A 16,775-nucleotide genomic window follows, 5' to 3' on the forward strand; every position below is an offset into this window, starting at 1 on the left:
TATACTCGAGCACTTAGAAATTTAAGCAGGAGTCATTTAATACATGGTAAAAGCTATTTTCTTCTAGCCAGCAAAGGACATTATGCAGCAGGTTTCTTGCCTCTGATGCTCAAGCAATCTGCTGGTTGTTTGCACCACTTTGAAAACCAGGGAAATTGTTGAACTCCCCCCCCATTCCCCCGAGGACCAACTCATGCTTTTGAGCATAGTGTCCTCTAGTGGCCACCCAGCCCTTTCTTACCAAAACAGGTCGTAAAAGAATCAGCATCTGCTCCAGCCTTTAAATAACACCCTGAGTGCTCCAGGTAAGTGACAGCTTTTAATTCCGATTTGAGAGGTCAAGTGCAGCTCCTTCCTGCATGTGCATTAAAAAAGATGACGCAGGTTATGTCACTGAAATCTGCAAGAATTAAGTCATATTGTCTTCCGCTCTGGTCCCCGGACCATCTGTTTCCAAAACATGAACTCTGTTAGGACAGGATAACTACCTAGGAGTGCTCTACAAGTATTTCTAGGAAAATAAGCAAAACCACTCTTCTAACCGTGTTTCAGCATTTATGAAATTCGCCATCTTCTGTTGCACAGTTGGATGCTTCACAAATACAACACTTCTGCCCTCTGCCTCCAATTATGTCCGGCTGCATGAACTATGAGCTCTAAATCAACCACCTGCAAAACACATTCATTCCCTTCCAGGTTTCTTTATAATGTTAAGAGAACTGGGCTATGCATCAGTCATGTTTCTACATGCACTTGTCTTTGCAATGTCCAGGGCCTGGTTGTGCAGTTGATGACAGCTTCCAGATGGATTGATGGGTATTTACTTCTTTTGTGGGATACGGATATTTGGCAAAGTCATCAGATTTAATAATGGCCATACAACAGGGTGTACATTTGAGTACATAAAGGCAAGTTCTGCAACCCAAATCTACTTAGGAGCAATCTTCACTTGAAGTTGGAGCATTCCTCTTCTACCTTATCTCCCCTTCATGACAAACGGGATGTTTGTGAGATGTTACAAAACGCTAATGATCACAGTTCCCTTTCATTTGCATCAATTCATTTTATTTTCCAACAACATGACAAATTGTTTAAAAAAAAGGAGTGTGCAGGTCTGAAGAAAAAACAAGAGTTAACTCCTAAATGACAAGAACAAAAGTTAATACTTGCATCCCGTGCTTCAGCAGTTGCAGCCTGCGCTGGAAAGGCTTTTTCCACACTGGAAGAACACAAGGAAGAGTTTTGTTGTTCTTGTTTTGTTGTTGGTTTTTTTTTTTGCTTATGTGGGTGTTGCTTTTTCTTTTAAGCACCCTTGTTTTTAACTATCACTTCTGTCCCAGCAAAAAGATTTCATAAGAGTACACCCCCTGAAGAGTTCACTACTTCCCAGGGAACTGCGATGTGTTTTTCAGTAGGAAGTGAATATAAACGTTACCTGTCTTGACAAATTTAATCTACTTGATGTGACACATCCATGGCTTTCCAAAACAGGACAGGATTTTTTCTTCTAGCAAGCATCATGTGAAGGAATGCATTAACACTGTACTAGGCTCGTTTTATAGCTTGTAGAAAGACATCTATCATACAGACAGACAACAGGAAGAAACAGTCTACAAAGAACTATCACATGGAATAAAGGTGAACAGACATTTAATTGGCAACAGCTGGATTTGCTATTATGAACAGCTTTCTATTACAGCTGAAGCATTATTCTCAGTATTATCAGAAGAAAGCTTTGAAACTAGCTCCTAAAATCTGCATTAATTAAGCACTGAAACAGCATAGGAGACGAAAGGGGAATTGCAGAAATGGCGGTAGTTCAGAATGCATTAAACAAGGTACTGTCGTGTTTGCTTTTGGTGATCTTGTCTCAAAGCAGAGGAACAGACCTGATGACCTCTTGATGTCTCTGTTGTCTACAAGCCTATCGGCTGGGTAAGTGAGCTCTCTTTTCTATTAAAATCAAGATCAGTGCTGTGTACACTGATTCCAAAACACATCTTGCACAAGTCCACTACATAAGGATTTGGAAATCATCAGATGGGCAGGTTTCTTTTCATTATATTCTAAGTTCATCTAAAACTACGCACCTGCACCATATTATTAAGTGCTTTTTCTAGTGTTCTAGCATCTTAACCTTCAATTATGGAAATAAGCACTTATCTACAAAGTATTCTAATCACAACACGATGCAAAGCCATGTTAAGAAGGCTAAAAAGTCTTTACTGAATTTATTGATACAGAAACACTTACTAATGAAAGTTTTTAAATGGTGTAACACTTTTGCATGCCTCAGGCCAATTTAACTTGTTTCTATACACAGATTTTTCAGCTTACACACTAATGATTAAAGCAGTTTGAAGTTCGTTTCTTTTTGCAAGTTTACTGCACTATCAAACCTAAAAGGAGTCAGATACAATTGAAGTAGAAATTACTTAAAACAAAAAGAAACAGTCAAAGCAGATAAAATTCCTAGAGAGCTTACAGGCTATACAAAAACAATTATACTACAATTACTCTGCTAAAAACGCATACAAAACTACAGTGCAAATGCTTGTGCACAGGGAAAAATGCATTTATGGTTCCCCTTCATTTATACACTATAAGCAATACTACTTCACAAGTTTATTACACAGAAAAATTCTACTATAGGTTTGTTTGGATCTGTGGTTTTTTTTGGACAAGGGGACAATCTGACAACCCAGAACATACATTTCCTGTATATATATTTACTTAACCGTATCCAGGAAAAATAGCAGTATTTTATGCATTTTACAGAAGACTACAAAAATCTAGCAAATGTAATAAAAAGGCAAATCTGGTGAAAAATCTGACAAAATATCTTTTAAAATTGGGGGATGGGGTGTGGTTAAAAAAAAAAAAATCAAAGAGGGCTAAACAAAAGATTCTTCCTCAAACAGTCAGCTTTAACACTATCTCAGCAAGGTTTACTAACATGACCTGAACTTTAAAAGTCTCTTTTTAAAGTAACTTCTTCACAACCTCCATGAAAAACTCTGCAATTGATAAACCAAAAGGTAACCTGCTAGCCAAAAGTAAGAAGCCCCCTGTACTTAGTATGCAGAGACATGTAAATTGTGCCACAATACAGAAAGGTGCCCACCTGGTAGGACAGCTATTAAGCAGAAATGCCTAACACCTGCAGAGATGATAGTCTTTGGGGAGGCACAAAGAAACTCTATATAGATTTGATTACAACTCCATTTATCACCCTGTGGATGAAAATCCTGAATATGAAAAAAAATTCATTGTGGTTGCCAGATTTACAAGATGGGTACTTGCAAGTTTGCAGGAAACCATCAGCTCAGTGGCCACATAACTGCCCCATTCCAAATGCACAAACAAAAACCTGAGGGAGCAGGATAGCTTGGGGTACCATTTAGAACAGAGGTGAAGACTTAGGAAACTAGAGGCAAAATACAGCCTATGACTCTTTCATATCACATGGCCACCAGCCACATGACTCTGATCAGATAATATTCTAGAAGACAAAAAAAGCCTATTAAGCAAGGAAGAGTTCTCCAGCTTGGGCTTAGATGTACGAGAGTTATCTGTACAATTTCAAAGCTGCATAGAACTTTGAAACACTATTGTTAAACAAGTTGTGCAACTCAGTACCATTAACTGAACACCCAGCACATTTTTGGCAAGACAGTCTTCATTCATTCCTCCTCGGAAACTGAGGAGACAGCTTCAAAACAGGTATCAAAGTGATACCACCTTAAGTGCTTTGATGGGCCAACCCTTTTCTTAAACAGCTTTGTTATCTACTGAGGGTTTGCTTTGTTTTTTTACTCCCAGGTTTAGGAGTACTACTCATCAACACAGGCTTAAAGGTTTCTTTCCAGCCTATGCTGATTTAAGTAGATTTTTCAAACAGGCTGAACCAAGTCAACTTCCCCTTCCAAACACAGTATCTCCTTCCATCAGCATTACAGGAGGAATGGGGAATAAAAATTAAAAGTCTACACCCACAAAACTGCAGACTGTAAAGTCCTTCTATGCAAGTCTGGTAAAGCATCTATTTCATCGCTGCAGGAATAAAAACTACTGAGACAATCAAACCCCTTCCACCTACTGTATATGGATTAGATGTACACGAGCTGTCTTCTAGCCACCTTGCTATGGCGGGGCGCACAAAGGAACATCTACAAACTGCATCGATTTGGCTTTCTAGGCAGTTTCCATTTACCCTCCACAAAACTACGCTTGGCTGATTTCCCAGGGCACAAGCCACTCTGCCCAGGCTGGAGCCCTGCACTCCGCTCTGTTCAGCCCAACAGACGCAAGTTCTCACACTTACTGCAAAATCTACAGATTCTGCTTTTACAGGCAATAGTCACAAACTCTCCTACGCATCTCCTCTCTACCCTCGTCCCCATTCAGAATTACTCTGTAAAGATTTCCAGAGACTACACTCACAACCCTGACTACACGAGCATCCTGTCAAAGCTAATCAGCTTCACAACTCCTCACCTGACTCCACGGCTTTAAAAGAAAGCTTCACATCTCATTAAACTGTAATTCACTAAAAGAGGTGTTTCTCATTAATCAAACCAATTTTCTGTAAAACATTTCTACCTTTTACTGAAAACTGATATATTGTTTAAAAGCAAAACTGAGACCAACCAAAGGGGAGCTGATGCTTTCCTTCTGCATTCAAAACCTGGATGCCTCAAGAGTAACACCAAATATTCTTTTCTTTCTTATCCATAAAAGTTGTGCTTTTTCACGTTTCTGGAAGAAAAAGATTTACTGGGTCAGCTTTTTACTAATAATCTTCACCCTCCATTAAACACACGCCACGGTAAATACATGACAGGTTGAGCGGTAGAGTGCAGAGACAGCAAAGGTCTTCAGGGAACTGCTTAAGAGTATAAGAATATTTAAAAACTGCAATTCGGTAGAGCAGCCGTGAGATTTTTAGAACATCTCTCTGCAGTTAGTTTCAGGGAATTAAATCCTCCTTTCTGTAAGCAGCCAAGCATTTCACCAACTTGCTTCCTAAGGAATCCCTGCTGCAGGATCAAACTATAGCACACAACCAAGAAGAAAGAGGAAACTTAAAAAAAAAAGCTATAATGTTTAAGTATACAGCAGCCACATTCCCCAGCTAGCCTACTGCCTTGGGTGGTCACATTAGCAGGCAAGCAAGTGGTATGCATTTGTCAAGCCCTAAGTAGTACTTTATTTTCTGCCTACTCCCCACTTTCTAGAACAAGTTACTTTTCCCTGTAATAAAGCAGGTAATATTTCAAGGGATCAGGCAAAGGCAAACTCAAGACCTTTTCCCTCAGAAAGTTTACAGGGGGATCTGGCTTTAGTTCAGAGGGTTTGGTTTCCTCCTCTTCTCGTCTCTCATCCTCGAGCTCCTCACAGTTGTTATCATCTGATGGGTTGGAGATACGACTAGCGAAGACCTCTTTGTCCAAGAAAACAATAGTTTCCATGCGACGGCGACGCACACGTCTTCGTTTAAATCTTGGGGGGTTCTTCAGCCCATTTCCATTTTTGCTCATTGTTTCTTGATGTATAATTTTTTTAATGGTTCCTCGGATGGCTATGCGAGCCAGATCCTGGAGGCTGCGAACAGCCACTGGGGCTAAAACAAAATGAAAACCATGAACAGATACAGAGAAATTCCCCTCAAGAGCACTCAGAGGAAAAGCTGCATTTGCTCAGATTAAATCAGGCCACTTGAATTCCCTGCTGCGATTTCGAAAACAGCTCTATTCAGCTCCTGTCAACTCCGATAAACTGTATTGTAACTTTCCAAACAAAATTTAATTACGCATTTCTCTCATTAACTGGAGAGAAAGAATGGGATGAAAGAAGAGTTGTGTGTCTTGATGTCAAGTCCTCACAATTATTTTAATATACAAATCTTAAAGATTATAAAAATGTAGATTTAAGGACTGATACTGTGACTAGTTAATAACCAATATATTTTCCTATTGTAGATAACTAGAAGTGAAGTCTATTTAACTCTTCCACACAATGACTTCCCTATTGTGAAGTTATTTCAGCTTTGCCAAGTTGTTCTTTTACAAAACGAGTACTATTTATGCTCTTCAAAGACTGCTTCAGACTTAAGGGGTGAAGACTGGTTGGAAATCTATTGGTAAAAATAACTTTAGAAGCAAACATCAAGTTATTGTATTAAAAAATACTTTCCACATTAACGGCTTGGAAGACTACTGTCTTATGCATTTATATACTGGCAGCAAATAAGTGCAGAACATAATCCACGCAGTACAAAAAAAGTAATATACTAATGTATACATCTATATGCTAAAAAAAAATCAAAACCATCTTCAAGTGAAAAGCAAGCATTCTTGTGATCTGGATGAATCTGGATGAAGGAATCAGAAAAAAACCCAGCATGTAATAAATGCAGGTCTCTCTACAAAGACACCATAAAAAATATGCTCAAACACATTCTTAGTGGACTTTATGGTACTGTACGGACTGCTTACTGAGGTGCTTTTTGTCACACAAAGACACCTTTCCAGAATAAGAACAAAGCCTGACTAATCTCTTCATGAGTATCTTTGTCTTCATGCATTCTTAAGAGGCCTCTCTACAACACAGTCTTAATCTGAAGATTGAGGCCATTGCATATGACTGCATTTCAAACAACGAACCAGGAATTGCACAATTTACTTCTCTCAAGTGTTCCGGGTTCAGGATTACTCTTAACTGCTGGGCAGTGAGAGCCTTTGGGTAGGGGATGTTTGTTCACAGGTACTGCCCATGTATTTTCCATCACCATGGCACAGTGCCTGAGAACTGTGACAGTACATGATTCCAGACTGAAAGATGTCTGAACATGCAAAGACAATGACCAAATACCCCATGAAGCTTAGGTACAATTTCACAACAGGTCATTTATATTTAGAATTTTAATTATGCAATTCTGATTCTAGCAGCAGATAGACTCCAAGATAGACTGGGATCCAACAGAGGAGTCTTAAAGACTGTTCAAAGAAGGAAGCAGATGGAGTAATTTTTATGGAAAGGATTGATAGCAATGTTAAGAACAAGGAAGCAAGATGCATCTTATGAACAAAGAGCAGACAAAATCTCCCCCATAGCCAAGGACTTTTGTACTCACGCAAGTGAACAAGCCTTGATTTTCCTGAATCTGCGTGGTTGGGCTGAATCAAAGGAGCAAAAGAAACAGCAAGAATCTTCTTGGTTTCCCAGGCAGAAGGACCAGTACGAGTTATCTTAGTTAACTAAACCAAAACAAGGATGTTATTTTTCTGTGTGTGAACTAATTAGATTTTTTAAACAGAAAAAAACAACTCCTCTACCTGGACAAGTGGTTAAAGTACTAGAAACTGTAATAGTAAAAAATTAGATAGTAAAAGAGGGATCACTTTTTTCCCCCCCCTCCAGAAAATTCAGAACTCCTGATGGGACTGGCCCCAAGTATCTTTTTCCCTTGAATATGCATATGCACAGAATATGTACACTGGCAGTTTGGGTCACCCAGCTTTCCCACTTCTCTCCCAGTTCTGAACCAAAAGAAGCGGTAAGAAGTGCAAACTGAAGGAAGAGCTATTGACTGAAATCAGAATTAAAAGTAACTGGAAGAAGAACATGAGTAGAAAGGCACTCAACCTTCTCTTCTAGAGGCATGACAAGAATTCCCCCAACTTTCAACAGGTTCTTCATGTAGTCTTCGTGTTCCTTCTGTACTCCAGCACCACAGTAAACACGGTCATACTGAGTACAGTCCGGGGAAATCTCTAAACAATTGCCGGTAACAAATGACGGCTCACAAAATTCAAATCTGAAAATTAAGAAGATTGTGTATCATACAGGAATATTACAATATATCAAATGAATTACTTTCATGATTCTGGAAAAAATGAGAATGAAGAATACTCAAAAAAATGTTTCATGGCATTTTTCCTCCCAAGCCCTTGTATTCTAGGGATTGCCAGAACAGACCACAGCTGGAAATCCTGAAACCACAAAAACCTTAAGGTGAGAACTCATAGATAAAAATTTCCAAAGGGTATTGATGCAAGATTTCACACCTGATTTGCATATAACTTCAGAAGTAGCTATTTTCAGTTAGCTAATGCTGACTCAGTTATAATATCTAAAGATAAACATTTGGCCTGCAATTCTAAATGTAGAAGTCTCGAGGACTACTGTACCAGTTGTTTGGCATTTTCAAAACCTTTTATATGGTTTTCAGATGTTCTGGGGAAGCTTGATGCTTCAGAAATATATGTGCTGAAGCCAATGGGAGCTTTGCCATTAGCTTCAAAAGCAGCTTGATTTCATCCTTCATAAGGAATTTTTGTCCATTGAATTTCTGATTTAGTTTAGAAGCAAAACGAGTAATTTTATGACGCTTCTGTTTTTCTTACATGCTCTAATCTACATAAGCTTTAAGCTCTACATTTCAGAGCTGACCTTGATAGAAGTTGTAAAACATATCCATTTTTCTACCAGCATCTTGAGAGGCACCTCAGTGTAGCACCTACTTATTCCTAAATACTTCCTGAAGCTTTTTGCTTTTGCCAAGCATGCTAGACATTCCTAGCAGCTGGCTAACAGTTCCTACACGAGGTGTTTTAGCAGCATAATAACTCAGCAGCCACTTCTCTCAGCAATGCCAATTTTCCAGTCATGTTGATTTCTGAATTCAGCTGACTTTTGCTTTTACTTGTCTGGAGAGAAGAGAAAAGCCTCCCTTAAAAACACCTGTTCAAACAATAGCAATGTGACTCTCTGGGGAGGTGGGGTCATCAATGTGCAAGCACCTTCCACGCAGAAAAATTTCAGTCGGTTGCCAACATCAGGAAAATACAGCCCTTTCATCGGCAGCTTTCCAGTACTGCAGTAACAGCAATTTCAAAATGGAATAGTTTAAATTCCAGCATTTAAAGACTAATTTTCTTCCTCCCACAACAAGATGACTTCCAGGTAGCCAGAGATATTTAACTTCCATGTCTGAACAAACTGTGAGACAGATCCAAAAATATGACAGCTACAACTTTCATTGCTGAGGTTGCTTTTGGCAGTGGTTATCTTGCTAGAAAGTTATTACTTTTGACAGCAGCAGAATGGATGTTGTAAGAAAGAACATAAATCAAATCCCAAGCAGCTTTAGTACTAACTTAATCACTATAAAAATACCCTCCTGTTTTAAAATACCATTTTTCTTCTTCTCAGATAAGACACATTAGGTCACCACAAAAATCAGTTCATATTTTTCTGAATAACCACGCATGCTCTCAGATCACAAACATAACTATTACTGTCATTTGTGGGTTTCAAGTTGTTACCTGCAATTGCATTTTAAAATAAGCAACCCTTTTCAGCTTGTTCTAAGCTCTGCACCATCAGAACTGCTGTTGAAAACACCACAGCGATTTCTGACCACCACCACCCCCCAAACACACATCAGCTTAGAAGGTCACACACTGAAGCTCAGCAAGCCTAAGGAGCCAGGATCCTCACATTACCCTGAATCCAGAGCTGCCACATGGGAGCAAGAACTGCCACGACTACAGCCAAGCACACAAAATGAAACTGAACAGGCATTCAACGTTCTTACTTGTCAAAGCTGTCGCTTGTTTTGATGAAGAAGTCCAATTTCTGCTTTGCATATTCAATCACATCGGAATGGAGCTCCACGCCATGGTTAACACCAAAAGGACCTGAAAATTTCGAAGAAACAGGCAACAGGTAATGCTAACAGGCAACAACACAAAATCCAGCAGAATTGAACACAGCTTCAGTCACTTCCTGTATCAGATTACTCCTTGAGTGTCAGTCAGTGCTTGTGTAGGGCCAGATGTTTTACTACTACAATGGGAAGTGCAACCCTACACTCGCAGCTCCTGTCAGCAAATAAAGGTGTTTTGCAACAGTTTGAATCATTTGGTCTTAACTACGCAGGAAATTCCTCTGGAGGACGAGAACACCAACAGTGAAGAAATACTATTGTCGTAAAACTGACCACCTAGAAAAAACCTGCACGTGTAGAATAGCCTGCATGTTTTAATAAAGCCCTCAGAAATATATTATTTTATACCTCCTTGTTGATATACTAAAAATCAATACATCCAAGGAAACAGGAAGAGTGACCACAAATTATACCTCAATTAACAACAAAAATAAATTGGAAAAAACAGATGTTATTTATCACTCATGCTTTTTATTCAGAACTGAATTGATCACTTCAAAAATACTCCAGAAATACTTCAGGGCAAGCTGCAATTATAAGATTGTTCTTTGACACTTCGTACCTACTGTAGATGCAGTCACAAAGCCAGTTCTGATGCACTAACTGCTCTTCCACAAGCTGTTCCCACCTATATGTTGATAAGAACCAAAACTGGATCTCAGTTAACTGGCAACAAACCCAAGTTTGCGCCCAGTCCTGTGGGAATCTACTAAAGCCACCCGTGTACCTTCACTGCTGCCTGCTCCAACTTGCCACAAAAATCTGGACACCATCCAGTTCCAGAAAGAAGGCTGCAAGAATCCTGATAAATTGGCCAGCTGGATTAGTGCACTGTTTACTTTACTAACATTTTGTTTCATTAATTGAAGAACGCTTCCCTCTTAAAAATCAAAAAAAACTTTTGAAATTGGAACTAATGAAAGTAGTTAACATGATTGAAAAGGTATTTACCCAAGATGAGTCCAACCATAGAACTCAGATAGCCAGTGCCACTGCCAAGATTCAAAAACGACAGCCCAGGTTGCAGATCCAAAGCTTCCATCACCTCAGAGTAAATGCAGGGTGCTGAAAGATGAATATTTCCATGCTTCCACGCCAAGTCCTTGTAGGCATTGTCTTTGAACTCTTCCAGGTAGTAGTCTGCTCGATCAATGGCACGGAATGCCTGCTCTACCAGTTCTGTCCGGATATATTGTGCCTCCTTCAGGTTATCAATTAACTCATCATTGTCTTCTCCTGCACTCACTGCACCTCCCATCTTCAAGTGTTCTGTAAACACTAAAACTAAACAAGAAAAAGGAAAGGTGAGGTATAGAGCATGCATTTGAATGCTAAGTTATGCTGCTGCATATGAAGTCCTTTGAGAGAGACCTTTAGGTACATGAAGGACAAGAAGCAGCAGAAAAACATTACCACCACCACCCTGCCCTGTCAAACAACGAAGAACAAAACGCAGCAGATCTGGCATCTAGTACCTGACACTAGCAGGGAAAATCATAATAGACAATTCAGATGTGCAACGCCTGTCTTAATACAACAGCAACACGTTACGAGTGTGTCAGCTGTTCCACTGAACCCTTTTACATAACAGATTATTCTAGCTGTTATGCTTATAGGTCATTCTTCATTGCAAATCCGAGCAATAATGCAAGTCTGGCTTCCCTGCCAGAGCTCTTGCCACATGCAGACTTATTTTCAAGAGTGTTAAGAGGAAATTATGAGACAAGCAGGGAGAACCGGAAAATCTCCAGTTGCACATTCAAAGAAAACATCAGGATTTGGGGTTCATGGAGGTTAAAAACCTCTGGCCTAGACATAAGCACAAGCTTCCTCTCTTTAGCAAATGTACTTCCACACAGCTCATCTTCACAGCTGGCACCATCGTCATCAGTAAAGGACAACGACAGGGACAGCAACTGCAGAGAGAAGTTTCACTGAAGCCAGCGGAATTTTTTAGGTCCTCCGAAGTCCTAGATGAGCTAGCCCCCAATCTGAAAACACTTCAGTAACACAGATTTAAGAAGTACAAACACTTCTGATTTTCCTGTCATCTCCAGCATCAAGTTCAGACCCCGTGATGTGAGGGAAAGAAAAGCGAGCACCCCCCTTGACCGTGCAGAACACTAAGTAGAGATATATGCTTCATGCAGTACAGTATCTGCAGGTTTTAAAGAAGAAAATATACAGGGAGAAGAACACAAAAGAACTTATTACTCTGAATTCTTCTAGCTTTCCTTCCCCTAACCCCACCTACAAAAAAATCCCTTTTCAGAAAGCACAACTTTTTTTTTTTTTAAATGCATTTATTTACAATGCCTTTCGTAGCTCACAATAATAACCACAGAAGCAGCAGCTTTAGAATTCATTCCTGGGATCAGAAGATCTGCCTACAGCTAAATTGTTGGGGCTTATTTGTTACATTCAGCAGAGAGCAAATTGTACACTTTCATTTTCAGAGGAAACAAAAGAACCCTGCAGGAATCTAAGAAAGTTTCACTGTTACTCAAATAACATACCATCCTGACTACCTGCTGTTGAGACACACAAAACAACACATGCTTCGACAGGGAACTCGAGCCAGTTTTTAATACATTCTTGTCTCAAACATATCAATCCAGTTTTAGACTATTAATACAACTTAAAAAAAAAAGCCTCCCTTTGCCTCTCTATTGTAACTCCTTCAGTTTCTCTACAGAAAACTACTGTGCTGTATTACTTCACAGTGGAAACACCACAAATTTAAGACTTAGGTGGGTTCATCAGCCAATTCAAGTTTTTTCCCCTCTTATATACAAATCATCAAACTGCAACTGCACACTGAGGACTGCTTTTGTCTTTAACACACTCTCTCTAACACTGCATTAAAATACTCTCTTCCCTGAAGGTGTTAATTCCCTTGACCTGTTGTACGTTTAGTTCCTACACTTGCTTCTTTTTTCCACTTAAGCTCTTCCTGCAATTAAAATCTGCGTTTTCAGATTTAAAGCATAAATCCCCAGTCTTTAACGACGTTCCACTTCGGATGCCAATCAAATTCCTCCCAGTGTATGCAATCCCCACTGGGACAACGGGTCCGACCTGGTTTTAGCTCAGCTTTGTGATCAACAACCGTTCTTCCACGTTCTACAAGTAGCAGACATTTTCTAATGGGATCAAGAAATATCCAAGCTGTAACAGGTGTCAGTTATTTCTGAAATTACTACTTTTACTGAACACTAGTTGCCTTCCAATAAAATGAATGTTTCATAAGCAAAACACAGAACTGACTCACTCAAATTCCTCCTCAAGTAATTCCACGTTTTTGTTTAATTGTGTTGCCTCCTTCTAATTAGGAGAGAGCACATAGACTTGGAGCACGATTTACTCGTAACAAACCTTTTAAAACGAGATCCTCTCCATCCACACTTTGCACAGTTGCACTTTTCACACTCCTCTGGCCAAACGCTGAATTCCACAGCTCTGAGCAGGCATGAAGCTCACGTGCAGATACGATGATCACAGATCACAGTACAGGTACCAAATCAAGCCGCCTTCCAGCGCTGAAGCATCCCTTCAGTTGCCTGTTGCCATCTTCCTCCTTAAAAACAAACAAACGAGGCTGACATGAGCGGCTGCGTTCAGACGCCTGAAACAGAACAATGAAATTAAAGCGGTTTGTTACAAAGCAGGGAGCAGCAGATGCGCGGCAGCAGCCCCAGTACAATGCACAAGGCCCACCAACACAACTCCTCACCCCGGCAGAGCCCCAGGGCAGCCCACAGAACCCCACAGCCCAGATTAAGAAACTCCCCCACCAAATTAACCCGCCACCCAATCAAAAACCCCTCACCCCAAATTACAAACCCCCACCAAATCAAGACCCCACCCCAAATTAACCCCCCCACCCAAGTAAGAACCCCTCACCCCAAATTACAACCCCCCGTCCCAAATTAAGACCCCCCCCACCAAATTAACCCCACACCAAATTACAAACTAGCCAAATTAAGACCCTCCACCCCAAATTAAGACCCTCCACACTCCAAATTATAACCCCCCACCCCAAACTACGACCCTCCCATCCTAAATTACGAATCCTCACACCAAATTATGACCCCCCCACCCCAAAAGACACCCCCACCACAAATTAAGACCCCTCTCCCCAAATTAAGACCCCCCACCAAATTAACCCCCCACCAAATTACAACCCCCTCCAAATTAAGTCTCCCCCCCCAATTAAGACCCCCCATCCCAAATTACGAACCCTCACACCAGATTATGACCCCCCACACACACCCCAAGTGACGACACCCCCCAAATTAGGACCCCCCCCCCTCCAAATTAGGACCCCCTCACCCCAAATTACGACCCCTCCACCCCAAATTACGACCCCCTCACCCAATTAAGCACCCCCCTCCCCCATCGTCCCCCGACCTCCACAGGCGCAGGCTGTGAGAGCCGAGCCGAGCCGAGCCGAGCCGAGCCGAGCCGAGGCCGGGACGCCCCCGACCCCCACCCCCGGGCTCTGACCCCGCCGGGCCCCCCCGGCCCCGCCGCTGTAAACAGAGCCCAGCTGAGCGCCAGCCGCGCACTGCGCACGCGCGGCCCGCCCCACCGGCCTGGGGAGGGGGGCGTGGGGCGTACCACTGCGAGCCGGAGGGGGAGCGGGGCTGCCGGGGCTGTGCCATGGGGGAGAGGCGCGGGGAGAGGGCTGTACCACTGCGGGGCGGGGGTGGGGGGAGTTGTAATGCGGCCTGGGTGTGGGCGGGGTCCGTGTATGGGGACTGGGGATGGGGTTTGTGTAGGGACCCGTGTATGGGGCCTGTGTATGGGACTCACATATAGGTCCTGTGTATGCAACCCGTATATGGGGACTGTATATGGGAACCACATATGGGACCCGGGTATAGAACCAATGTATGGGGTCTGCGTATGGGATCTGTGCAGGGACCCGCGTATGGGACCTGTGTATGGGACCTGTGTATAGGACCAATGTATGGGGTCTGTGTATGGGATCTGTGTAGGGACCCGCGTATGGGACCTGTGTATAGGATCAATGTACGGGGTCTGTGTATGGGGTCTGTGTAGGGACCCGCATATGGGACCTGTGTAAGGGACCCTTGTATAGGACCAATGTATGGGGTCTGTGTATGGGACCTGTGTAGGGACCCCTATATGCGGCCTGTGTATGGGACCCATGTATGGGACCTGTACATGGGACTGGTTGAGGCTGACACATGAGGTCTGTGTATGATCATATGCACGAACAGGGCCTGCATGTGGGGCCTACACACAGGCCCTACAGACCTGACCTAGCCTCAAACCAAGCCAGGAGAGCAGCCCTACAGGTCATGCACAGTTAAATATGGACCAGGCCCAAGTACAAACTGGGCCTCAGCACAGGCTGAGCCTCCCCAGCCAGGGCTGCAGGACGGAGCAGAGCTACAGAGTGGGGCTCAGTGCCAGTGGGGCCAGCAGAGCGGGGATGATTCCACGATTCTATGATACCGGCCAGGCCTAAAGGCAGACCAGGCCTAAAGAGAGACTGTGCCAACAGCCTGCACCCACAGATCTGGCCTAAATATGGACTGGGTCTAAATACAGCCCCGTGCCCATGTCCCCATCCCATTGTGGCTGCCTTCCCCCCGATCCCATACCCTGTACCCTGCCCTAATTTCGGGCTCAGCTTCTTTTCTACGCCCGCCCTTTGAGCTCAGCACCCAGCTCTCCCAGTCCTCGCGCCCTGCCAGGCGCCTCCGCAGCGCACCCCGCTGCGACAGCGCCTTGTCCCAGCTCCTGCTGGGACCGGGGCTCCCTGGGGTGCGGATCCGCTCCCTAGGGTGCGGGAGCAGTGGGAGCGGCGGTGCTGGGGAGATGCCAGTCTCCGGCTGGCACACGCAGTCCTCGTGCCGTAGCTGAGCCTCCCACGTGAAGCATGGCCAACACCAGATGTTCTGCTATCATTAGTCAGGCTTGGAAGAAAAAAAAATATGGGAACATGGAAAAAGCATTACTCTGGGGGCTAATTGATATTCTGCATTTTGAGCCTATGAAGGATTGGATTGCTAGGATTGCTAGGACTTTTTATTATTACTTTGTTTTCGGCACCCATAGATATGAAAAAGAAATTTGCTGAGAAGTAAGTAAGTGAGATGCTTATTAACCTGGCTCTAGGGGTTGGGGATTGTAGGAAACATGGAGGGTTATCGCAAGACTGCCCCAATATCCGACTCACCATTTGTGCAGCAGGGAGATCCTGTCCCCTCACATTATCTGCCTGAGCATTAGACACATAATTTGAATTATAACCAACCATGTAGGCTCCTTCTCTGGTTGTAACCAACCTGGCAGGGTCTGACAAAACATAGGGGAAAGGTAATTTCTCTCACCCATCTCAGAATAAGAGAAATTATCCTCTAACAGTGTCTCTTCATCTGTAAGTGACCCACACGATGTCAGCTGAGGCTGTGGGATCTGTCTGACCTCCATGGCTGCAGATCAGACAAAATTGTCTGGACTAGCCTTAGATCAGGGTCTTGGTACTGTGTATGGCTGCGAAATGAGAAGGAATAACCACATCTAGACAAGAGGCTTCTTGATTTGTCTGAAGATGATTTGTGGGGGGGAAAAAAAAAAAAAAAAAAAAAAAAAAAATGATGTCCTTCCAGACACAACAAACCTGCAGTGGGGGGAAAAAAAAGAAATAGCCTGGCAAATTGGACTCAAATAGGAGAAAGTGAATCAGCATCCGAGTTGTATTTATGCGTTAAGGTGATTATCTCAGCTCCCTTCATTAACATGATAACAGCAGACTCCGTGCAAGCAGGCACTGGGTAATACTGTAGATGTCTGCACTTTCATTTTGCAGAAGACAGCTGCCTGGGAGAATGGGATTATTTGTGGAGAGTGAGCACTGAACTCCTTGCTGATTCAACCAAAACAGTACATGTTGATTGTGCTTGCCTCGTCTTGTTTAATAAGAAAAGCACCCAAGCATAATGGCAACACGGTTGAAATCTGCAAACACAGAACAGACAAACTCCTTACACATATGATTCCTGGGCTT

At 42.6% G+C, this 16,775-nt stretch overlaps 1 protein-coding gene across 1 annotated transcript; it reads right to left on the reverse strand.

Moving 5' to 3' along the window:
- Positions 1–1,282: 1,282 nt before the first annotated feature.
- On the reverse strand, positions 1,283–14,325 carry PCMTD2 (protein-L-isoaspartate (D-aspartate) O-methyltransferase domain containing 2). The gene is made up of 7 exons (XM_040575559.1): positions 14,144–14,325; positions 13,109–13,310; positions 10,685–11,017; positions 9,602–9,704; positions 7,648–7,819; positions 7,136–7,259; positions 1,283–5,623 (listed from the first exon to the last, which is right to left on the reverse strand). Exons 3-7 carry the CDS (start codon positions 10,989–10,991, stop codon positions 5,244–5,246), a joined length of 1,086 nt encoding a protein of 361 aa, XP_040431493.1. The 5' UTR covers positions 10,992–11,017; positions 13,109–13,310; positions 14,144–14,325; the 3' UTR covers positions 1,283–5,243.
- Positions 14,326–16,775: the final 2,450 nt, after the last annotated feature.

This window comes from Cygnus olor, chromosome 16 (genome assembly GCF_009769625.2).
Source record: "Cygnus olor isolate bCygOlo1 chromosome 16, bCygOlo1.pri.v2, whole genome shotgun sequence".
NCBI classification, from domain to species: Eukaryota; Metazoa; Chordata; class Aves; order Anseriformes; family Anatidae; genus Cygnus; species Cygnus olor.